Genomic DNA, 24,717 nt, shown 5'->3' with positions numbered 1-24,717 from the left:
GTGGGTCGTATTAGGGTTAACAGGACTGCCAGGTACGGCCAGCCCAGGCCAGGTGACGCGAGGCGAGGCGAGGCGAGGCGAGGCGAGGCGAGGCGAGGCGAGGCGAGGCGAGGCGAGGCGAGGCGAGGCGAGGCGAGGCGAGGCGAGGCGAGGCGAGGCGAGGCGAGGCGAGGCGAGGCGAGGCGAGGCGAGGCGAGGCGAGGCGAGGCGAGGCGAGGCGAGGCGAGGCGAGGCGAGGCGAGGCGAGGCGAGGCGAGGCGAGGCGACGCCGCAGCCGCCGCGTCACGCCAGTCCCGCCTCCCGCACCCGCCGCGCTCGCGGACGCTGCCGGTGGCGATAACCCCGCCCCCTTCATCACTCCACTTCCCCCACCCAATCAGGACGCCGCGCTCTTCCGCAGCAGCCAATGGGAGGGCGCCCGCCTTCCTCCGGCTCGTGACGACATCCCGCTGACTGCCGAGAGGTCGTATGATAGGAGAAGACGGCGAGCCCCCACCTTGCCCACCCACACCCCTCCCAGGCGGGTCGCGCTGCCATTGGTTGCAGCCGGAAGCCGGCTGCACTCTCATTGGCTGTCGGCATCGGCCGTTGGGCTGCCGGGCCGGCCGGCGGTGCCGGCAGCCGTGGAGGCGGAGGAGGTGAAGGCTCGTGGACAAAGGTGGGGGCCGGGGCCGGGAGGAGCGGCGGGTGTTTCGCGCCCATCATGCGTTCCTAACGGCCGTGGGGGCGGCCTTCGCCTCTCGGGCTGCGCCCCGCCGCCCCCCCTTACCACCCTGCCGCCCCCCCTTACCACCCCGCCGCCGCGCCTAGGGGTCCTGAGGGGATCCCTGAGGGGATGCGTGCGCGGAGCGGGCTGGGCAGGCGGTGGTTCTGCTTTCCCTGTTCGAAGTGCGCGGATTTAGGGCAACGGGGATAATAAGGGGCCTGGAGCACCTCCCATATGAAAACAGGCTGAGAAAACTGGGGCTGTTCAGCCTGGAGAAGAGAAGGCTGCGTGGAGACCTCATAGCAGCCTTCTGGTATCTGAAGGAGGTCTATAAGAATGCTGGGGAGGGACTCTTCATCAGGGACTGTAGTGGCGGAACAAGGGGAGTGGGTTCAAACTTCAACAAGGGAAGTTCAGGTAGATATAAGGAAGAAGTGCTTGACTGTGAGGGTGGTGAGGCACTGGAATGGGTTGCCCGAAGAAGTGGTAAACATCCCATCGCTGTCCAGGTTGGACAGAGTCTTGGGCGATGTGGTTTAGTGCGAGGTGTCCCTGCCCATGGCAGGGGGTTGGAACTAGATGGTCTTAAGGTCCTTTCCAATCCAAACCATTCTATGATTTAAAATGCATCATGCTGTCATTGGTGTCCCTATCGTGGTGTGTGTTTCTGGTGTGTGTGTCTGTGCAATGGGTGTCTTTACGCAGGCGGAAAGCAAATGGATCTCCTGCCGAACTCAGCACCCCTGGCCACCAAGCTGCGGAACACCCTGGTTCAGTACCACAGCATTGGAGACAGCGAGTGGCGGGTCGCCAAGAAAACCGTGAGTGAAGGGCAGCTTCATGTGTGCCGCTCAATTTGTTCTCTTAAGGAAGCTGCAGGTCACTTGTAGAGGGAAAAGAGATTGTTGTGCTGGATAACATGGGTGTGAAACACCTGGCAAATTCTTGTAGGAGTTTCTTACGAGAGGCTCTATGAAACCACGCTTCAGGATAGTACATCTGTAGATGACAGGATGCGGTTTTGCTTTCTACAGACATACTCTATCAGTCCTTCTACCCATTTTCAGGGAAGTATCTCACAGAAAAATCCTACCTGTGTAGGACTGTAGGCTTTTCTTAAATCAAATGTGAAATACTGTTAGCACTAGCAGTGTTGAAAGATACTCACTTGTACTTTCCACAGACCAGCCACAGCCTACAGATAGACTCTGCCAGCCTTTGTAATTACTTTTTTCTATAATGCTTGAACGTATCATGCTTCAGCTTCCAAATGTCTTCCTCTTAAAATGTGAGATCATTCTGAATTCTTTCTCTCATATTGCTTCATGTTTCTATTGCCTTCAGAGCCCCCATATTATCATGTTTCCTTCCATGAAAGGGAATGCAGTTCCTGCTTTTTCTAAGCAATTTGCATGCCCTTCTTTGGAGCTGCTTAGCTTCTTTGGGCCCTGCTTCATCAAGCTGAAAAGACTTTACTGGTGCATCACTTCTACGCTGGTTGAATACATTTTAGCCCTGTCCTGCATAGGAGGTAGAAGTGTATTTTGGTATCTCAGTGTAGCAGCATGATAGTACTAGCGTGGTAAATTTCTGTCTTTGCCCTTTTGTTACAATGGTTTGGATGGGTCTTCTATTTTTTTTATTATTATTTTGATATTATTTGACATTGATAAGAGATAGTCAAGTGTTCCAACTGTAACTTGACTGTTTGCAAAATTAACAAATTCAGTGTCTCAGAAGGGAGGAACAGAGTAAGCAAGCCAAGCCACTCTTGCAGAACACCTATACCACCTCTGCTCTGCTAAATGATGTCTTACAGCTATACTATTGTTTTCCTTGGGAAGTTACTGAATCTCAGTGTTTCAGATCCTCCCTTCCGTCTCCTCCCCACTTTCCTTCCTTCCATATTGTGCCATGTCAAAGAAATGTACAGCTACTTGCCAAGGAGATGTGTTTTGTCCCCAAATATCTTAAACCATTCTGGATGCAGTACTTACAGTACTGTTGACACATTTGGTCCTTAGTGCTTATGTAATCATAATTCCAAATAAAAAGCTGCCATATGGTAGTGTGTTTAATACTACAATTGAGAGATTTTGTAAAGAAAAAAATTTTTCCGTTTCATAGTTAGGTAAAAATCAGAAGATACTGGTTTCTTTATTTTCTCTGGATAATTGTCAAATTAGTAGACTACTGCTTGTAAGACACATCTAGTCAGGCATCTAGGAGAGAAGGATAACTTAAGCTTTCTTTTCTGCCGCGGCTGGCACCTCCTGCACACATCTGCTTGATCATGTGTAACAGGGGTGCGAGCAGAAGTTGTCTGGTCTTCCTGCCTGCGTAGTGTGCATATAATGGCTTTCCAGTTGCCTTTTAATGAAAGGCTTTACCAAATAATGTGGTTCCATTGTTCTGTATGTTTTCACAGTAAGCTGGCTTGGTGTGCCAAGCCCTATTTCTGCACAGATACCAAGAAAGGCAATTGACTGATTTTTTTGAAAGAATGGAAGATTATGAGTCAAAGATGTCTGAAACATCTTCTATTCTTAAGTGTACAAAAGTGCCCGCATCAGTGAGCACTTTGGTGTTAACCATACTTAATGGTAAAGTTGTTTGGTTTTCTTCAGAAAAATTGGAGCATTTTCTGGACACTTTATAATTGTATGTAAGTGACAGTAAACATCCTATCTTCCATTTTATTTCAGAAAGATGCAACTGTGTGGCGTAAACCATCAGAGGAATTCAGTGGATACCTGTAAGTTTTCCTGCAGAGCAAATCCATTTTTAAGGTTCCACAGATGTGATTTGTAGAATTCATAAATGAAGGAAGCCCTTAGCTACACAGATTCTCCAGAGGAGAAGCTGAGTGGGTCATCTAGTGTGCCTGTATCATTTCTTTTTAGTGTTATACTTTGACACTTTAGCATTGCATGCTGTCTAGAACATTGAACAATGAAAACTGGAACACACCACAAAACTCATATTGGCTGAAGTAGGCAACAACATATGCCCAGACCTTTTAGAAAGATGGTCTGCAAACCAAAGAGTCCAGGTTTAGTAGGTCCAAGTGTTATTTGGTGACAGCCCAGTCAGTACTTAAACTGTTACGGTGACTATGCAGTAGAGTAAAATATTAAGTGTATAGTTGTGGGAAAGATGTATGACATAAGGGACCTTCCTGTGTGAGTTTCTGTCCCTGGGTTCTGTAGGTTTACGTAGAGAAATAGTTAGTCGAAAACAGCACTGTGCAGAGATTAAAAGTTGCATGAAGAGGTAGTGTTTGAAAGTATCTCAAAGGCACATATGCTCTGTAGAATATAAATCCTGTTAAATCTGCAAGAGCTGATGATCCCAGACACCAAGAGTTTGCTGACTCTCTAGGGCCACAGGCACACTGGCATCAGTGGGTTGTGTGACTCGAATCACTGCCAAGACGGCAGTGGCTGCTGTGTGCAGATGAAGACACCAGGGTTGTATATACACCTGGTGAAATAAAGGACAGTTTCAAGTGTTGAAGGACACAGTGAAGCCACTGGCATGCTCCTGTGGCCTTCCAGTTCTGACTATACAGCTGAGATTGGCTCCCACCAAGTAATTATGAGTGAATATGCGTGAACTAGTGAATAGAGGAGTCTGTTGCTTGAATAGTTACCTCATTAATAAGAACAGCTTCATGAGTAAGTATTTTGAAAATATTGATCCAGATGGATTCTTCCTATTCAGGAGCTGGGCCCAATATAACTCAAGTAAACAATATCTCTGGTGTCTACTAAAACCTATCTAATAACAAATGAATGTTCTATAATGTCCTATACCAAATTATTTTGGTATATTTGGCACTCTTATATGCCACCAAAGCATAACACAGTTTCTTATTAGCTTGGTTCTACTACTGTTATTTCTACTTTGTGAAAAATCCTTTTCCCATTGTATTCCTGCTCTCCTTTCTTTTTCCTCATAGCTTTACTTGTCCCTTGTGGACTCCTTTGCTTGCCCAGCAACAAGGGCGAAATGACAAGTTGTTAGGGAAATAAACATGATCATTTTTATCTGAGGAAGGAGTTTTCCATTTGCAAAACGTTGATTGCAGCGCAGGGACAAAGTTTCTCCAAATAACATTTATTGCCGAGAATGATAGATGCACCCATAGGTCTTTTTCTGTACTTTTTTTCTGATACAATTGTTCACTGATCATAACTCCAGGTATTATAGTAAATGTGCTGTTGCAAATTAATGGAATATTTATAAAGAATTTCTTACTTTTAAATGTAAACATATGTTTCTTTAGCTACAAAGCTCAAGGAGTGGTGGAAGATGTTACTAACAGAATAGTGGATCATATTCGCCCTGGACCTTATAGGCTAGATTGGGACAGCTTAATGACTACAATGGACATCATGGAAACGTTTGATGAGGTGAAGACTTGATTTAGATTCTTAAGGGAAATGTGTATAGCTGCATATGTGAATTTAACAATACAGTAGAGCAATGATTCCAACAAATACTAACGTATTTCCGCATGCACATGAGATATTGCACATAGATGCAGTGGGTCACCCCAGATGAGGGTTTCTGGCTGCACAGTCCTGTTCTGAAGCTTGAAGTTCATCTTTCCATCAGTGCTAAAAACGAGTAAAACTTGGTCAGTCACAATTTGCTTGGACCTGGGAGTTCTGGTAACCTCTGATAAAATTCACATACAGAGAGTTACAGTATGGTATTTTATGTGCCAAAGCCTTTCCATACAGCTTGCTCTTCCATTCCACAACAAACAAAATTCTGGATATTAATAATCCACAGATATAGAAGCTGCATACTCTTCCTCATCCTGAAAGACTGACTTTACTGTGTGGCAGGGCCAGAGTGATGGGAGTCAAAATAGTTTATACTGAATGGCAGGACTTGCTAAAGAAAGGTAGATTTGAAGTTGATTGCAGAAGAGTTGGAAGCCTTGTTTTGGTTCCTGTAGACATTCAGTATGCCTTCAAAACCCTGTGGATATCTGGCTTGAACATGGGTTGTCTTTTGCTCTGGCTCTTAAGGAAGACTTTTACAGCAAGATATTTTTGCTAATTGTTCCCTAAAATTGGTACAAACTCTGTTGTCCTTTAAGAAAGCTTTTTTTGAAGAATTGCTTGCATTCTGGTTTATTTTCACTTGGTGGATTAAAAGTGCTTTGAGAGAGGATTTTACTACAGAGACCGACCTCTTGCAATTTAGTCATAGACTTCTTTATTATTTATTCTTTTAGACTTCTTAAGTAAGACACATAAAAGCTCATAGTTTTGCATTCTCAGGCATGACACAGTTCTCTAGTTTTAATTGGTATGGTTCTCTCAGCAAGTTTGCTAATGACACTAAGCTGTGTGGTGCAGTTTATAGGCTGGAGGGAAGGGATGGGTCCAGAGGGACCTTGACACACTTGAAAGGTGGCTAGTGCCAACCTCATGAAGTTCAACAAGGCCAAGTGCAAGGCCCTCCACCTAGGTTGAGGCAATCACAGGCACAGCTACAGGTTGGGCAGAGAAGTGATTGAGAGCAGCCCTGCAGAAAAGGACTTGGGAGTGTTGGTTGGTCGATGAGAAAGTGAACAGGGACCGTCTTCAGTGTGCGCTTGCAGCCCAGAAACCAACCGTATCCTGGGCTGCACCAAAAGAACCGTGACCAGCAGGTCGAAGGAGGTGATCCTGCCCCTCTACTCTGCTCTCATGAGACCTCACTTGCAGTACTGTGTGCAGTTCTGGTGTGCCCAACATAAGAAGGACATGGAGCTGTTGGAGCAAGTCCAGAGGAGGACCAGGAGGATGATAAGGGCGCTGGAGCACCTCCCATGTGATGATAGGCTGAGAAAATTGGGGCTGTTGAGCCTGGAGAAGAGAAGGCTGCGTAGAGACCTCATAGCAGCCTTCTGGTATCTGAAGGGGTCCTTAAGGATACTGGAGAGGGACTCTTCATCAGGAACTGTAGTGATAGGACAAGGGGTAATGGGTTCAAATTAAAACAGGGGAAAGTTAGGTTAGATATAAGGAAGAAGTTCTTTACAGTGAGGGTGATGAGACACTGAAACAGGTTGCCCTAGGAAGTCGTAAATGCTCCATCCCTGGCAGTGTTCAAGGCCAGGTTGGACAGAGCCTTGGGCAGCATGGTCTAGTGCAAGGTGTCCCTGCCCATGGCAAGGGGGTTGGAACTATATGACCTTAAGGTCCTTTCCAGTGAAACCGGAAAGGTGTCTATGATTCTGTGGTTTAAAGGTGCCAGATATTCTCTCTGTCCCTGCATGCAGAACCATTCAGACTTCACTGAAGCTGTTCACATAGTGTTGAAACTGTGACCTTTGTGGAAAAGGCTAGCTGCCTACAAGAATAAATTTCTCTTTATTCATTACATTAAGTTATTTTTGTTTTCTGACCCTTCTTATTCCATCACTCACAAGAACTGCTGTGTGATGCGCTACACCACTGCTGGCCAGCTCTGGAACATCGTAGCACCAAGGGAGTTTGTTGATTTCTCGTATACTACAAGCTATGAAGATGGGCTTTTAACATGTGGTAAGGCACCACATCTCTGCTGAATTCTTTTTTTGCAACAGCTGCTCTACTGAAGACTTGATTCAAATCAAGTTTAGTTTTGCAGTAGGCATTCAAAACTGTGTAAGGTGGTCTCCAACAAGTGTTTCAAAGGTATTTTAACACTTTACAGATTTAAAGCAGTATACAGGTTGGTGGCTGACCGATGAGCCATCCCTGTGTGCCAAGTTTCACTTATGCTGACTGTGGGACAGGAGTGGTAGAGACAAGTTAAGTGCTCTGGCTCAGCTGTTACAGCAAACTGAATGGAGTAACAACATGCTTAACTTGCCAGTAAATGGGAGGAATGTCTATATAATGTCAGAATTTCTGCTGTCGAGCTCTCTGTGTCTGTTGTGGAGTTAGGATGAAGATCAACTTTTATGCATGAGAATACCCAGAAACTTGAAGTGTGTCTGTCACTTCTAATTTTTCCAAACAGAAACTTGTAAATTTTAAATTTACCATACCTTTATTTTTACCTCTGTCTCAAATTAATTTTCCTTTTTTTGTTTCTTTTCATTGATAGGTATAAGCCTAGACTATGGAGAGGTGAGACCTAACTTTGTCCGTGGATTCAATCACCCTTGCGGTTGGTTCTGTATCCCTCTTAACGACTATCCTAGCCACAGTCTTTTAACAGGCTATATTCAGACTGAACTGCGAGGGATGCTACCACGATCTGCAGTGGAGACTGCCATGTCTAGTACCCTGGCCAATTTCTACTCTGACCTCAAAAAGGCACTGAAAACATAGACAAACAGTGACTTAAGAGCCCGTGCATTTCTTGCAATCAAATGCTATTGTTTAGCTTAGCATAGGTTAGCTACTGAGTTATGAAGTAACATTGTTCCTGAATGATACCTGAACCCCTATATATTCCCTATATATTGAGGGATCCAAACAACTTTACAAAGTACTTTTTAATGTGGTACTTAGCATATGTTCCTAATTCATAGTGTGAGATTCTGTTTCCTGCTCAGCAGTGTGCAGCTGTGTGAGTAGTCGTCTGAATCCATAAACCTCTGGCTTTTTAGGTAGAAAACACAAAGATGGAGGGCTTGAAAAATGCAGCATGAACTCAGCTCTATTCAAGAGTATTGAGAGTGGAGTGCTCAGGATTTTGCTGGCACAGGTTGCTGTACAGGCAGCATCTCATTGAAGGTGTGATTTTGTAATATATTTTTATATTTACTTAAACTTTTTGATTTATTTAGTTTGTACAGGTGCATCTGTAATTTGTTTTACAAATTCAATTTATCATAGGGATATTACATAGTTATTAAATGATACTATTTGTAAGAAAGCTTTTCGCTCTTGTTAGCAAAAATAAGTATTCATTATTGGCATTTCTTCAGTGTTGTAACTGTAACTTATTTAACTGTTGTATATAACAGTCTCAGTGCATAGGTAAAGAAATGCCCTTACAGCTGATCCAAAGCTCATATAAGTCATCCAGTGTATTTCCATAGTTTTTAGTGGGCTTCTAATCACACGATTGTCAAAATAGCAAGCCTCTGATTAATCTCTACAGTGTGATACTCTGCACTTCTAAAACACTTTTTACTTAAATTTTCATGTAATTGTGTTTTGTGGTTTTCTTGTGGTTTTGTTGGGTTTTGTTTTGGGGTTTGTTTTTTTTTTTTGTCTTCCTTAACTTTTAACTTCCTTAATCCTGGAATTACTAAAACAACAGAAAGGATGACTAGCTTGCTTCAGGTATAGGCGTTGGTGTAGCCACAATAGCACAGACTGGTGCAGTGCACTGGAGTGTTCTGTGGTAATGCCCCTAAATTAATCTTTGCAAAAACTGAAATCAGCATCTGAAAACATAAGCACTGAAGGCCAAAGCTCAAGCTGAGAATTGCTCAGACCCTCTGGAGGATGGAAGGTCAAATTTTTAAGAATATTTAGCTGCCCAATGATGCTGACAGGTACGTAGCAGGGGCTTTCAAAAGACTATCTACTGTCGGTGGTGCTAGGAACCCAAATTCTCTTTAAAACCTGAGATTAAGCTTTTAATGTGGGTATGCATCGTTTGCTCAGATGAGATTGTAATTATCCCTATGCTTTACCAGAGCTAGTAGAGGCAGGTTTAGCATAGTAATTAGGGGAGGTACCTTGGAGCCCCAATGTATTGTGGCCAGGTGTATACATACAATCCAAGGACTGGTAATGAACTCTCAGGAAAAAAATGTTCAGATTAAAATTGTTCCCCTGCAATATTGTCCCTGTTGACACTGGCCACTGTAGCTGAATGCTGAACTCTGAACAGTGAGGACTTTTCTTACTGCTCAAGCATGCTCATGTTGTAGAAAACACGTGTATTCTGCAGTTCCCTTTAAGCTCCTTAGTTACTCTTTTCATCTTTTCAACCTTCCGTGTTTCTGCCCACAGTACTGGAAATTCACAAGTTGATCTTTTACTAGCAAGGACACTAAGGAATCGGTGTCAGCAGACATTCTGTTTCCTAAAATACTAGCGTCCACTCCTTTCTCATACTGTTAGAGAGGCAAGTACGAAAGCCTTAGCAATATTGCTGTGTGGTATGAATGCTGACATGATTAGAGAGGAAGCTGTTTGAAGGGTACCCTATTTATTCTTTCCAGTTATAAAGACTACATGTATAGTGAATCTACATATTCATGTTTTTTTTTTTTTTTTTAAACTGCTGGGACCAACTAATGGAAGGGTTGTGATACAGATGTATGTATAGAAAAAATATTCCATTGCTCTGTAAAAAGCCCAGTTTAAGTCTACACGGAGGCCCTTCAGTGCTGGAGAAATAGGTTGAAAGGAGCACAAGACACTTTTAGGATGATGCTAGTACAACAGTAGGCACTGCAGAAAAGATTAAGAGGTCCCTGTTCCAAACATGCTTTCTAAGGGCTCTAACACCTCTAGAGTATCTATCCTTACTTAGCGTTCAGTGAAATGGCATTTTATGCTTTCATTGAAGATAGGCTAATGAAGCACAGAACAGCTAAAGAAAGAACTTATGTTTAAATGGAAGAAAATTGCTAGTGTATTTTAAGTACGATGATGTTTTTAATAAAATTTTCTCCATGCAGGTTTCCTTTTCAGGAGGCTTTTTTAGTAGCAGGCCTAGAAATGGAAAGATTTTGTGAATGAGAGTAAAGTTTCTGAAAGCAAAGTAGGCCTTCTAATTTGCATCATAGTACTTTAGTCCCTAAACACCGATTGAACCGGCTTTGTATGTTTTAACAGACATAGTCTATTGTTGCTGCCAGTGATTCCAAACTTTCAAGTGAATAACAGAGTAGAGACTGCTGGAGAGAGAGAACTGAGGCAGATTATTATTTTTTTTTTTAATCAGTAAAAGAGCATTGTACAATTCTGCAGTTTTCAGATGAGAAGGAATCATTAAAGGTGCTAAAAGATTTTAAGGATTTATTTTGGGAATCTCACCCTTATAATTTCTTTTCTGATTTGAGTGCAGTGATTGACAATGTGTGCTGATTATGCTGCTGAATCAGTGCATAGTTGATACCCTACAGTCATTCCAAGCAGTTGAGCTATAGAGTAATACATAACAAGAAAGATGTCCAGTTTCAGTGTGTTGTATTTATTTGAAACCAAAACTTATTTTTATATACCTGAGGATTGAGAGGAGTGCTAGATCTGGAAGCAGAGCTGTTCTTTAACCAGAGCACAGTCAGAACCAAGAAAGCCACAAAATCAAGTACTTACCCCATGAGAACTTATTTTCCCACTATGGCATTGTTATTCTCCTAAGTTAGTGGACAATCTAGATGGAGCCAAGACAGTAAGAACAGGAAAGCAGTTGAAAGGACAAAGCACATGAGCCAATGTTTTGCTTATTAGGAGATAGTGGGAGATAAAGTAAATTACCTAGTATAGATTTCTGTTATCCTCACAGCAGCAGAATTTCTGCAAGATTGTGAGGTTCACCAGTACTTGAATTTAAAAATGTTTTAGTTAAACTGAAATACAGTTATCCGAAAGCGACTTCTGAATGAGGTGCCCAAGAATAGCAGAGACCAGTTTTTGCTAGGGAAATGGCATGTATATAGACACATGAAAATTATTTTTATATGGCTAGTATTTTTGGGGAAAAGAAAAAGAAACCAAAAAACCCCCAAAAAACCTCACTTTTGAGGGATTTAGTCAATATGGCAGTCTAATCTTTGGCACTTTAACTGGGTGCGCTCAGTTGGATGGGAAAGATGGCTAAAGATGAGGCAATTTTCATGTTTGGCTTCTGTTCCTCATCCAGAACTTCCAGCATTAAACCTTGCTTTTAGTTGTGCTCCTTACTTGACATCTGCAGAGTCTGGACTAAGCTCAATTTGGGGCAGTCCAGTGTGCTGGGGCTGGGAGATGGACCAGTACTTCAGATAGATGCTCTGGGAATGGCACAAATCCTGATCTCAAATTTGCTTAGTGTATAAACATGGAATATGATGAATTTATAAAATATGAAAAGAGTGGTGATTCCTACAATAATCATAAATAACCAGAACTGTTTTGGTGGTGTGAGCTGGTGATTCAGCATAGGAGGTTCACTGCTGTAAAAGTAGTCGTAATTCTAGCGAAACTGGTAAAGTTGTGTCTATGTTCAGAATGTCATAGTCTATCTTAACAGTGGTTTTAACTGACTGTGTTCAGCACTTAAGAGATTGTATTTATATTTTGAATGCAGTTGCAGAATAAATTAAAACATGGATTCCAACAGACTCGTGGTGTAGCTTTTTCAATCCTTGTGCAGGCAGATGTAGCATTCAGTTACTTTTTGGGGAGTTATTTCTGATGATGTGGTTCATCTTCAGCTCTATGGTGATCTCTAATGCTATCAATTTGCCTCCAAAATTGAAATTGAATTGAAAGCCAAGAAGCCTATCTTTCCTTAGAAACTTGATCCAGGCTGAGAAAGACACACAACTCTGATTTCTGCTGAATTGAAATATCTTGAAAACTGTACATGATTTTATAAAAGCTTAAATTCTAAAAATACATACAGGGTTCTTGTTATGACCCCATGATTGCTGTGGAAGAACTTTACCATCTTTGTCTTAGTATAACCTAACTTTTAGCATGTTTAAGAAATGGTTTAGTAAACCATCAAAAGTAAGTTAATCCAAAGCACATGAGCATAACCTTTCAATTTTAGATGTACATTAGAGTTATAAAACATGCTGCAACATGTATTAGACATGTATTTAATTAGGACCTACAGAAACAAAAGAAAATGCCTGTATCGTATGTAGAACCTTTCCTTGTTTCTTGTACTAAGCCTGCGTAAAGGAAGGAGAGTTCTGTAGCGTTTGACTTCAGAGGAAAGAGTTGCAGCCCCCTTCTGTTGCTGAGGAAAGGAACTGTGACCTCTGAGATACAGCACGCTCTTGTAGGGCATGTGTCATGTCACTCTTTGCAAAGTGGGGCAGGAATAGGTATAGAGGCCGCTTCTGATCTTCAGAAAATTACTAAGAATGTTAATTAGAATAATTAAAAAAAATTATTATGTTTAAACCCATTTCTTGGTGAAAGACAATATTAAGATGGCAGAGATAATAATAAATCTCTGCTAAATATTAAATGTTGTCTAGGAAAGAATATACCCTGAAGTCCTAGACAACAATTTAAACTTTGTGCCTCCTCCAGTCCTCACTGAGCTGTGCTGGTGGCTCAGTTTTACAGCACAGATAGGGACTGATTATTGTGGGGTTAACCTTCCTCAGGATTCTGCCACTAGCAGGGAGAAAACAGGCACAGATCATAACAGCACAGGACAGGAGATACCTGGGCATATTTCATGGCTGACCCATACAACAAGAGATATCACATCTGGGTTAAGGTGCCCCAAATCCCAACCCATTATCTGGAACTGTCTCTTTCAAAGTGATTTTCTTTAAAATTTCTCTGTCAGTGAATCAATTCAGTATGGCTACCTGACAATCCTCAAAAATGTTTCTTTGGTACAGGCAACCCAGATGGAGCTATTAGGTCAGTCACTGACCAAAGTGTAATCAGAAACTGACCTTGCTCAGGCCTTGTGTGGACCAGTTTGGCTGTGCCCTGAATGCCTGAAAGAAGGCATTTCCTGAGCTCTGTACCTGGGCCTGCTGAAATGCCTGCTGGCAAACACCCGGATCTGAGGAAAGTTATGACCCTGGAGAGCAAATTAACATCCTAAGTAAGATTCCCTGACTTTCTAAGGGAATCAGGCCAATTTCAGTGCTGCCTTTAATTTGGGTTCCAATCAGACAGCATTACAGCTAGGGTGTTACTAATTCAAGCTACAAGGCTCATGGGATGCGGGGCAATATTTAATGGGGTGCGTCGGAGCAGCAGCAAGCATGAGTACTTTGTTATCTGGGTACACAATACGACCCCTCCTCGTCTGTATGCCTAACAGGATTTTGGGCTCCTCAAAATTTGGAGGAAGAAGGAAAGAAATTGCAGCATCCCTGTTCACTGGAGTTCGAGGAATGTCCCCACAAACCAGCAAATCTTTAAGCAAACCTTCACCGGGGCACAGGGACAGCCTGTAGAATCTAATAGAATAAGGTTGTACAGCCCCCTTGTTCTGTATTCCACCACTAACAACAGATTTAGTTTGTTATCCAAATGCTAATTTTTTGAGGGAAAAGGAGAAGGAGAAATGCTATGCCAAGCTGGAATTCATTCAAGACTCTGCTATATAAACAGATAACAATCCATCACTACATCTCCCTGTAATGATGACTATTGTTCCTTAATCTATGCTGAGCGTTAGCTGTCAGCAAATAATAGATGTAAGCATTTCTAGATTTACTAGTTTATTTAGCATCAGAACAATCATGCAAGCCACTTACTAAACTTGTAGGCTTCCCACCATCAAAGTGTAGTCTCACAGCTTATCAGCATTTACACGCAAGCACAACAAGCAGGTACATTGGTCCCAAATGCAATGCACTGAAATAACAAAACTTTCAGTATTTTCTGGTTCAAATTTGTCTCTGGTTCATTTGCACAGTATCAGAAAGGTTACTACACAAACAGGCTTATCTGAAGTAAAGGTGTACAGTTAAACAAGCAGTCCATAAACTTCTCCTTAGTGGTTAACATCTTTGCTAGTACAAGCAAACAGTGTTGACAATACAGGATTTCTTAACACATTAAGCAGGAAAATAAGGAGTCAGATACACAGGACACAGAGCTAACTTGAGAAAGTCTAATAGATAGATATATGACATTTTTCATTTTATTAAGAGTCCAGCCACCATTGCTCTGAGATCAATGAACTTCTGTAACAGGCTTATAAAATATAAACAGGCTTATAAACAGGCTTTGTGTTACAAGTCAATAGCACCATTTGTCTGTCTCGGAAGCATCAGCACGTATTCTAACCATGCAGCATATACTCTTGAATTAACAGAAGCACAAAACTCCCTGTTTATGGTCTGGTCCTCATCCAGCCTCAAAGCCAAGAGCTACCAGGTGTCTTCAAACCAAGGCCAAGCCAGACACAAGCCCTTAATGTACCACATTTCTTCAGGTTAAAACCAGCTTAAACTGTTACTGTATGTCTGCAGCAGCCAGCCAGACTCTGCTTGGTGCCTCTCAGGCTTGCAAGGGCATGGTGGTATATAGCTCCTTGGGACTAAAAAACTTCTTCCCCCAGGTAAGACAGACACAGTAACTTGTCCCTGCTTCTCCCACTCCTTTGCAAGCTGGATCAGCCATCCTTGGAGTCTGAAAGACCATCCTATGCATCTTCGTCTTAGGGATTAGGGTCCACCCTCCATCTTTCCTTCTCCTTGAGCACCTAATCACTTCAGAGATAATCTTCTCACAAGCATAGGCCTCTCAACACTGTGTATTCTGATTAAAAAAACCAACCCAACCCAAACCAACCAATCAAATAAACAAACAACCCCCCACCAACAAAAAAACCCAAACAAAACAATCAGCCAAAGCACAAAATAATGTCCCTTATGGAACATTAAATGAAATTGCTGATATTTAATCAGAAGGATTAGCATGACTCCTCATGAAGATGTGGTGTAAACAAGGAAGTGGTTCCCATTGTGCATAATAGCTTTCAGACACAGCTGGGGGTAGCTGTCAGCAGCTAAGTCATTTAACTGTTCTTGTTTCTAATTACCTCCAGTAAAAAATCTTAGTTTTAATCCCTATTTCCCTGCAGCCAAGATGGTGAAGATTTGAGCAGAGCAAACAAGGAACCCACCACTACAATGAGGGCAGTAGGTTGGTGGTGGCAGTAGCCTGGGGCCCTCTGCAAGGTCCTGTGATCACTGTCCTTCCCATGTAAGATGGCTTCTCAGGGAGGACACTGCTGTAGGAAATCCTTCAAAGATGTCTTTTTCTAAATAAGCATACAGTCCATTTGCTTCATAAAATGTTTCTTGAAAAACTCCCATTTGCCACTAAAGACTAATCCAGGCCTCACAGCAAGCTGAGGAAGAGACTAGGAGCCATACTAATGGTACAAACAAAACAGCTTTGATGTTTTACAAATGAAAAGTGGGGTCAGTGGTGAGGTTTTTCCATCTAGAGGTGGCTGGTGCTGGATACCTTTGAGCTGCTTTCGTAAACATGAGAGATGGTGATGTCTGGAAAATAACAAAAATCAGGAACCTGAGACCTTGGAGGAAATGCTCATAGATTATTTTTACCTTATTCCCAGTCCAGAAAAATCTAAGAAACTCTCTTTGGTGTGCTCAATAGTAAAATCCCCTGGTGTTTTTGCTGTGGGTGTTTACTGTTTGGTGGTACTTATGGATTCATGATGGTGCTTATGCTTGTTCATGTAAAGTTAGCATTTGTAAGTAACACAATCATGCTTTGGGATCTGCTTTGCTCCTAGATAACCCTGGTTCTTGCAGGTATGATAGCTATAATTTCTCACAGTGCAACGCAGCTATTTGGAGCTAACATTTGGAGGGTTTTGTTGTTAATATCTGTGAAAATTGTCCCTTAATCTGGAAAGATCCTCTCACACAGGTGCCTTTATTACTGTGACTAAGCCAATTGATTTAAATGGGCCTAATCATTTTGGTTAACCTCAAGCAGAAGTGTAAGATGGAACTTATCAGCAACAGCTCAGGTATTTGGCTCTTAAACAGACACAGATCTTTGCACAGTACTTGTCACACACCCTGTTTGGTTAGTTAAGTATGGTAATTTGATCAGGTAATTTGATAAGATCAGGTAATTTGATCACTGGACATTTGCAAAACCTGCAGCTCCTCTGGCTTGTCCAGAAGGGAAAAAAAGAATTCTTTGGGTAGGATTAAAATCACATTACCTCATCACAAGTACTGTGGTGCCCAACACTATTTGCTTTGACGAGGGTTGGACAAGAGCCTCCCCCAGGGCTGTAGTGTTAAGAACATGGATGAAAAACTGTTGACTTTGTGCACAATTAATTTAAATTTCTTAGATTAATGAAAAAGCTTTCATTCAGAAGGAGTAGCTCAAAAGGACATGTCAGATGATACTGAGGGCTGATATGGCAAAGCAGACTCCTATGCACAGTTCTGTGGGTGAATAAATACAGCTCTGTGACTACCGGAGCATACTGACTCTGGGATAGATCACGTGCCATCTGCAGCTGTAAATCATGTCTAATGGCTTGTCTCAGCTTTTGAGTTACCAGAGTAACTGCCTAAAGTCTATAATACAGTAATTTCAATTAGGAGAGCCATTGCAGATCCACCCAATGTAGGAATAAGAATGACAGTCTTTTTTCTCTTTGATAGACTTACCCTGTGCGTACATATGCAGAAGCAATGATTGGCTCCACCCAGTTCTGTGTTATAAAGCAGATCATAATTTACAGTTCCAGACACCAAATGGGCCCAAAGTGTTATGAACTGACTTCACTGTTTCTGCTGCCAATGCACTAACTGGCAATGCTGCATAAAATAAGATACTAAGTATGTCAACCGGTATTACGTAAATGATACCAAGAAGATCACTGATCGTAGCACACATGATATTTTTCAGAGTTCCTAAGCCTGAGGCGCTGCTTTGGACTGACATAAACCACATCATCTCCATGCAAGGAAAAAGATGCCATTGACAAAGGATCTTCCTCATACTGAGGAGCAGAGCCTGGCATGGCTCTGTTCTTGTGCTACTTTGCTTTGAATCCTTTATCCCCACCATTAGCAGTTGTAGAGCCAAAAGCATCTACAGCAGCCTGGGTGCCTTAATTTCCTATTGGGAACCAAACTCAAGGAGCTGAATTCTTTTCTGGTTCTGCCCAGTGTTTGTTGTAAAGCACCAGGCTATTTTTGTCAGCCAGGTATAGGCTCTTGAGAAAGGAAATGAAAGGTGCCAGAAAACGGCATGAGTCTAGGAAATGGGGAAGGAAACGGGAAGCACCTCTCCCTGGGACTATAAGAGGTAATGACAGATCACACCAAGGGTGGCTCACAGAAGAATGTATTTATACTTCAACAATAAAACCCAAACTCTTTTGGGAGCACAAGCAACAAAAAGAGCAGGAGCAAGACCATCTGACAGACCCAAGGGCAATAGTAGATTTGTCAGGGCAGTACAGCTGCAACCTGCCAAGCATCAGATGGCTCTTCTCCCACTGACTGGCAGCTGACAGCTCTTCCTGGGTGCCCCACAGGGTCCAGGGACAGGGAAAAAGATGAAGCATAACAGGGAATAAAAACAACAAGCCATTTAGCCATGAACGCATGTTAACACTTGTTCTTGAAACTAGAGTTTCAAAGGGAAAAAACAGAGACGATCCCTTTCCTTTAAGCTTTGCTTATTGCCACATAACACTCTGGCATGCTGCAATTTCTCAGGCAGACAGAAAAAGGTAGCTGATACTATGGGATGAGCTCTGTACTACTTAGTAGGAGTGGACACATGCTGTTTAATATACCTTGGCCAGTTAACGCCTTCCTGATATACAAGTTAAGGGTTAGTCAGTTCTTGGTCACACGTGCTGTGGATGAAGCATGGCTGGACAGGGGCCTCTGGTGTAGTTTAGCACAGCTCTAACCCACCACAAAATGCTGTGCTGGTGTTGTCACCCCACTTTGGTCCGAGTCCTGAGCATGCAAAATGACAAGGGCACTGAAACACTCTTTTTCCAACTGCATCTTGCTATGAAGGAGCCAGAGCTGGGGAGAACTCTGTACCAACTGTATTTATTAATCTTTCATACCTTAATATCCATTACACTGAATTTCATCCAGTGATGGTCCACGTACACAAGTATGTTAAATGCTATGGTTTCAGTTCCAGCTGAGTAGTGCTGGCAAAGGGCAAAAGACAGCTTAAAAGGTTACTGTGACTGTTAATGCAGACATGGCTCATACAGACTGTTCAGCAGTCTCTGCCTCTCTTTTGATAAATTTATATACTTGTGTGTGCATGTACATATATATATTAATATGTATCTATAATTTTATTGATAAGTTCAGAACAGGGCCACTTCGACTATTCTGTTCCATTCCTGTTTCTGCACTACACTATGCCCACAGTATCTGAAAGCCTTCCAATAACGACCACGTTCATGACTGTGTTATGTTGTCTGTTCCACTTTAGAGGGATAGAAGAGCATGCAGTGCAGGTACTTTTTTATTTTGCTTTTGATGGAATTTTAGTTATATGCATGTACATTGTTACATTCTTATATCAGTTAGAGGATTTACATTCCAATGGATGCTCTCCATATTTGCACTGACCCTCCATCAATCTTCACTGAATTACTCTGGCCTGAAGTTTTATGTCCCAGACATAAGGCAAATTTTTGCTTATGCAGAGAATCTAGAGTCTTGTAAGTAAAAGTTTATACATATTCTGGAACTAACATCTTTTCATTTCAGATATAACTATACTATGTAATTATTTCAATTTTTCTCCTCTTCATTCCTTATCACTGTATTTTCTTTTTATTTTGCAATGCAGCTGATGGGTTTTATTTGATAAAACATGGTATTGCACAGGTGCTTAGCAGGGAAGCTAACTTTCTCTATACAAAAGCAAAATTAACTCTCACTACTGTGGTTGTATGTTGTAACTGAAAGTACTCTGAAAGGGAGCAAAGGACATTCTTTGACCTATTACTGTTTTATAAAGTAACTTTCAGGATGTTCTGAGCTGTCTTTTTGTTTACCTTTAATATCTTCGGGACTTGCTTGTATCCCTGCCACTGTGCTCTAGGTCTAATTGCATGTCTTGCTTGGCTAGCCTCATTCCTGCTTTTCTCCATATAAGAAGATATTTTTTGTTACCTGAATGATATGCCTACATAAGCTATACACTCGTAAGCTGAGCAGCAGCAAGGCAGACTCAGCCACACAAAACTGAGTTCTTCATCAGGAGAAATACACAGCCTCTGCACAAGCCAGGGGTCAAGGCACTGAGCTGGGACTCGTGAGTGTCTGTCACTCTGTAAGCACGCAGCATGCAGGACACCATCCAAGGATCAGCTGAAGTCCTCCATCCTACACGTTCACATGCCACTTTTAGAAACAATCCCAAGAGCTGCACTGCAGGGCTCTGCGTTACAGCGTTTCCCAGGCTGAGAGACAGTTGCCAGTCATTATTTGGAAATGGGTGTTTATTCTCAAGAGTCCTGCTGCATTTGCTGCTTAGCAGATACTGCTATCCATCTGCTAAGTTGAACGCTGGCAACTCCTAGCATCTTCTTGCCAGTGCTGTCCTCACTTTCCCCACAGCTGCCTCTATGTTTCTTTCACAGGAGAAGGATTGTTATTTGGTCCCCTCCAAGGCCCAGCTGCCAGTGAGCCACAGCCTGGGACTCCCTGCTGATCTAAGCCCCTTCCAGAAACTTTCTGGTTGCCACTTTTATGCTGCTCTATTACCATGTGGCTTTTCAGAGCTCCTTGAGGCACTAGGTCCTTGCAAGGAGGATGATAGGCAGTTTTTGTCACTCTCTGTGTGTCCAACAGACTGCTCTTGTGGGAACAGAGCCCTTACTACCCTTCTTCTGAAGCACATGCTGTATCACAAACTTTTACCTTGATGCTCTTTTGCATTCAGAAGTTTGATTATGGTGTATCTGCATCTTTAGAGCATGCTTGCACAACGCGAAGTCCAAACAAACCAGCACCAAGCTTACGCAGTGCAATTACCTTGTCATCCACAAAATTGCAAGCAAAAGTGTTTGAAATGACAGGAGATCTGTTCTATTTTAGAGCAAAGCTTCCTGAACTTGTAAAACGCTGTTGCGCAAAGGCAGGACATGGTTAGCCATTTAACAGCCATCCGATCCTCAGCCTAGATCTCAAATATCAGACTTCAATTGGCTAATGCTACACTCTCCCTCTAAAGGAAAAGCTTTGCTAAATTCAAAGACTTCAAAAAGATGGCAAGGTTCTCCCTTTTGTGCTTGAAGGACTCCGCTAATATGTTGAACATTTAAAAAACGTAGATCTTAGGATTTCAACAGAAAAGACCGTCAGTAATTTTCTACCTAGTATGGAACTGGTCCACCTCCAGTAGTTTTTGGGTTGTTCCTATTTTTCAGCCACAGTAAGACAGACACTGGTGTTGCACTCCCAAGTCTGAATTATGGCAGATGCCTCTAGTATATGATTTTTCAGACAAAAATGATGCATATTAACAGTCCTTTCTTCAGTTACATGCGTACACCCTAGCATTGCACTTCCTTCTCTATAATACTGTCATACTTAAACCAGACATACTACTTTACTGAGTCACATATAGGTAATTCATTCAGCACAGACATCCTGATTGTTTTATATTGAGCATCATAAATAAAAACTACGGAAGAACAACTGAAACCCCAGAGCATAAGACTGAGCTGCCTTCAGGACCATGCTGTCACAGAGAGGTCTCCAGTTGCATGGCATCAGTTCATAGTTATTATATACTATTGTACAATTTAGCAAGAACAACTTTAAGAATCAGCTGGGACTGCTTTTCAGGTCAACAAACTGTGCCTCAGGCGAAAATAATTTTGCTCAAGCACTCATAGATGTGCAATGACTGTGCAGCTGTCTTCACTTCTGCAGATTAGAAGCAACTATCCTAAACCAAGCAGCAAACATTACAGAAATCCAGCCTCTCCCATCAAACCTCCCCACTGACTGAACTCAGATGGCTTCTCCACTGTAACAGGAGGAGGAGACTTGTGGCTGAGAAATGCATTCATCCTGCAGTCAACTTGCAGGAGGTAAGAAAGAGAGTAAAAAGTGAGATAAGTGGATGTACCTATCATCTTTTCCAAAGTGATTAGTCTGACTACTTGTTTCCAAGGGAAAACCTGCAGAAGTGTCTTGCTGGCCTATTCATAGCTGCCATGCCCCCACCAGCTGTTTCAGATGACTTCAAAGTGTTGGATTCCCTCAAACTTGTGAAAAGGATGAAGGACAGATGCACATACTTTAAATTTCAACTGCACTTAATTAGGAAACCTTTTTGTACAAGTTCAAAGAGTTATAAGAAATGGGTAAAGACTCTCAAGTACAATACATTCATTAGCATGCATTCTCACCTAGTAAAGACATTATCTTTGATCTTCCTTTTTATATTAATCTTGATTATATTTTAGTTATCAAACCTACCATATGAATAACTCTGTATTACCCTTTAATTTCACCAGGAAATGTAGCTACTGAATGTTTTATTAATGACTTTTTTCAGTAGCTGATATATTTTCCAAGGCAAGTTGTGCAAGGCCTAACTTAGCATAAAAATGATTAAAGCAAAAGAGCAATGTTGACTGTAGTAGGGTGTTAGGTAGCTACCAGTATTAAAAAGTTCAACAAACAAACACAATGACATTCTTGTACATCAGGTTCTTTTTGCCATTTCTGCAATATATCAATAACATCACAAAATTCACATGCTATCAGAGTGATAACAAACAAATGTAAATGGTCATACATACTGATGCATGTTAGTTTTTCAATTTCTATCAGTTATGCTGAACAAAAGAATCAAGATACCTGTAGAGCCTGACCCTAATTTTGCAAGATGATTCATGCATATCACAGCTTTTAACTTAAGACACAGGAGCTCTGGTGGATGTAAGATCTGTGCTGGTGGATTACTTTACAGGAGGGGTCCTTTGTTAGGAAAACCTGGACTAACTATGCTGACAAGTGGAAACTGGTTATTCATGAGGTTAAACTATTTGGGAAACAACTAGATTATACTGCTTGCTCCCAGACCTTGTATAAGAGTGCTTCTCCAGAGCAAAATCATTGGGTTGTGGAATAGCTTCCTTTAAGCATTTATAACTTGTATTATAGCAGGTTATTCCCTTTGGCCCTATAAAAATGTCTTTTAGCTGCACAGTTTAGAAATTAATGAATAAATATAATGGTTCAAATTTGCATCTATGCTAATCCTCTTTTAGTCTATTGTTTTGGTTTAGCTATACTAGAGAATGAAATGGCAGAAATCTGAATAATTTTGGTTGTCATTAAAATACTGTATATAAATAGGAAAAGTCAGAATAAGGCATTCTCAACACAAGCTTGAGGAATGTACACCTTCATGCCTAGTGGAACTAACATTTCAATTTCTTCTCAGAAGTAGTGGAATGTTTTTTGCATATAGATCCCCAAATACTTTTCAAATTTTACAGATAAAAAGCATTATTATTTCATACATCAGTTTTAAAAGCATTGACTTGGTATTTCCTTCCATTTTGTCTGCTGCAGGACTATGAATTTGGAAGGAAGCAGTTCAAAGAAACTCACAACATACAGAAGACACCTACTTACATGAAAACAAATTAAGTGGTATTTCATTTCAAATGCTACCTGGAAACATTGGATACATGTATATGAAGTATACGCATTATGATAGGTAGTTATTCATCCCCATGTTTTTACCTGCCGGTATTACTGCAAATAACACTGTTTCCATGACATGCCTTATGGAACAGTTTACTATTTTCATAAGCAGTCACATGCATTGAAGGTAGGATCACCAGCCAGTGCATTTGGCACCCCAAAGCAGAACCAGAGAGGCCAAGCTTACGAATCTCTCTTGCTGAATGACAAGTTAGCTGGTGTATGAAATGACAGATTTCAGCTGAAACAAGGAAGCATGTTGACCTAAGACATTTCTTCTGAAGCTGCTTCTGCTTCCTGAGTAGGTTTCTCTTCAGGTTTGCTGTCATGGACGGGAGACGGGTTACGGCTGGCCTTGTTGCTGTCGTGTGTGCTGTGACCACTGGCACTGCCGAGGCGAGTTGATGCCACCACTGCTTTTACTGCAGCCTGAGAAAGAGAAGATCAAGAAAACATTCTTTAAAGGACACAGTCTGTGAGCACTGCAATATTTGCATTGTCCTGTTAGGGAACAAAATTGTGTTTAGTCTTCATGGTAATGTCACATTTGGATACCTCCTTAGGCCTGGACAGATTTGGAAGGCCATCTGAAGTACTGGATTGGAGTATAAAATTGCTGCTTTCACATGATTACAAGTTGGCCAACATGAACAGATTTTTTTTTTTCAGCTGCACATGCTGCACTTTTTTTTAGACACTACTTCAGATCTCCCATGTTGAAGTTACATGGCAAAAAGAAAGCTACCTTCTGTCATAGTAATAACAGCACTATCACTGATTATTCCACGAAAAGTTCACAAAGGAAAATCATACGTATATATCACTATCGCACTATTGTGTATGCCAAGCACAATGGTGCAGAGCATACAGGCAATTTCATATGCATGTGTATATATACACACACATTGGGGATAGACTCTCATATCACATAAAATGTCACAAAATTAAGACACACATTAAGCCCTTGCCTTGAAGAGTTTTACTTCCTGAAAAAACCCCAAACATACAGAAGTGGGGAGCAGAAATACTGATCTCTGTTTATGACAACTCTGGGCATCAAAAAAAAATCTCATTGGTTGTCAAAGGTGTTAAAATATACAAAGAATCAAAATCAAAACATGCAGAAAGACCATGCATTTGTCTGTGACTTCCTGGGCGGTGAATATAACAGCTTACTCAGAATTAATTAAATTTATGATTCTGCTCATGCTCTGAAATAATTTTGATATAACAATGTTGCATGGCATCTTCAGTGAATACAGAGCAATCCTCTTGTAAGGCTACAGAAATCTTCTTGAATAGAACATGTTCTGCATGGGCAAAGTGTCACCATGAATTGTATCTACCATGTCTGAGACCTCTGTAAATGACAAGGCTTTATTCTTTGCTTTGTACAGATTCCCTGTCACCATTCCCTAATAACACTGAAAAATGAGCAAAACCAAAGTTAAGGGTCATTGTTTCTGGGTTTGGGGTTTTCTTCATCTCAAATGAGATGCTTTTTACTCTTTTTTCCCAGGGCCACAACGACAGATTCAGTGTAGCTCTTGGTAATAATTCCTGTGCTGAAGTATCCCTGGAAGTCTCTCCTAAGCAGACACAAATCTTTAAAAACTGAAGAAAAGATCTGGGGAGGAGA

General features: G+C 41.6%; 2 protein-coding genes across 5 annotated transcripts in view; one reads left to right on the top strand and one right to left on the bottom strand.

Annotated features, from left to right (window-relative positions):
* The first annotated feature begins 455 nt into the window (after nucleotides 1–455).
* On the top strand, nucleotides 456–11,990 carry STARD4 (StAR related lipid transfer domain containing 4). Its single transcript, XM_030511384.1, has 6 exons — nucleotides 456–658; nucleotides 1,412–1,527; nucleotides 3,412–3,461; nucleotides 4,995–5,121; nucleotides 7,140–7,254; nucleotides 7,802–11,990. The coding sequence occupies exons 2-6, from the start codon at nucleotides 1,423–1,425 to the stop codon at nucleotides 8,026–8,028; spliced, it is 624 nt and encodes a 207-aa protein (XP_030367244.1). The 5' UTR covers nucleotides 456–658; nucleotides 1,412–1,422; the 3' UTR covers nucleotides 8,029–11,990.
* Nucleotides 11,991–14,059: 2,069 nt separating this feature from the next.
* The window catches only part of CAMK4 (calcium/calmodulin dependent protein kinase IV), a 157,026-nt gene continuing 146,368 nt past the window's right edge, over nucleotides 14,060–24,717 (bottom strand). For all 4 annotated transcript variants that reach the window (XM_030511383.1, XM_030511379.1, XM_030511380.1 and 1 more), the window contains one exon: nucleotides 14,060–23,507. In XM_030511383.1, coding sequence (XP_030367243.1) covers nucleotides 23,343–23,507 — 165 coding nt within the window. In that variant the 3' untranslated portion in view covers nucleotides 14,060–23,342. The remainder of the gene's footprint in view (nucleotides 23,508–24,717) is intronic.

Source organism: Strigops habroptila, chromosome Z, assembly GCF_004027225.2.
Source record: "Strigops habroptila isolate Jane chromosome Z, bStrHab1.2.pri, whole genome shotgun sequence".
In the NCBI taxonomy this organism is placed as follows: domain Eukaryota; kingdom Metazoa; phylum Chordata; class Aves; order Psittaciformes; family Psittacidae; genus Strigops; species Strigops habroptila.
This window is presented reverse-complemented; position numbering and strand designations above follow the sequence as displayed.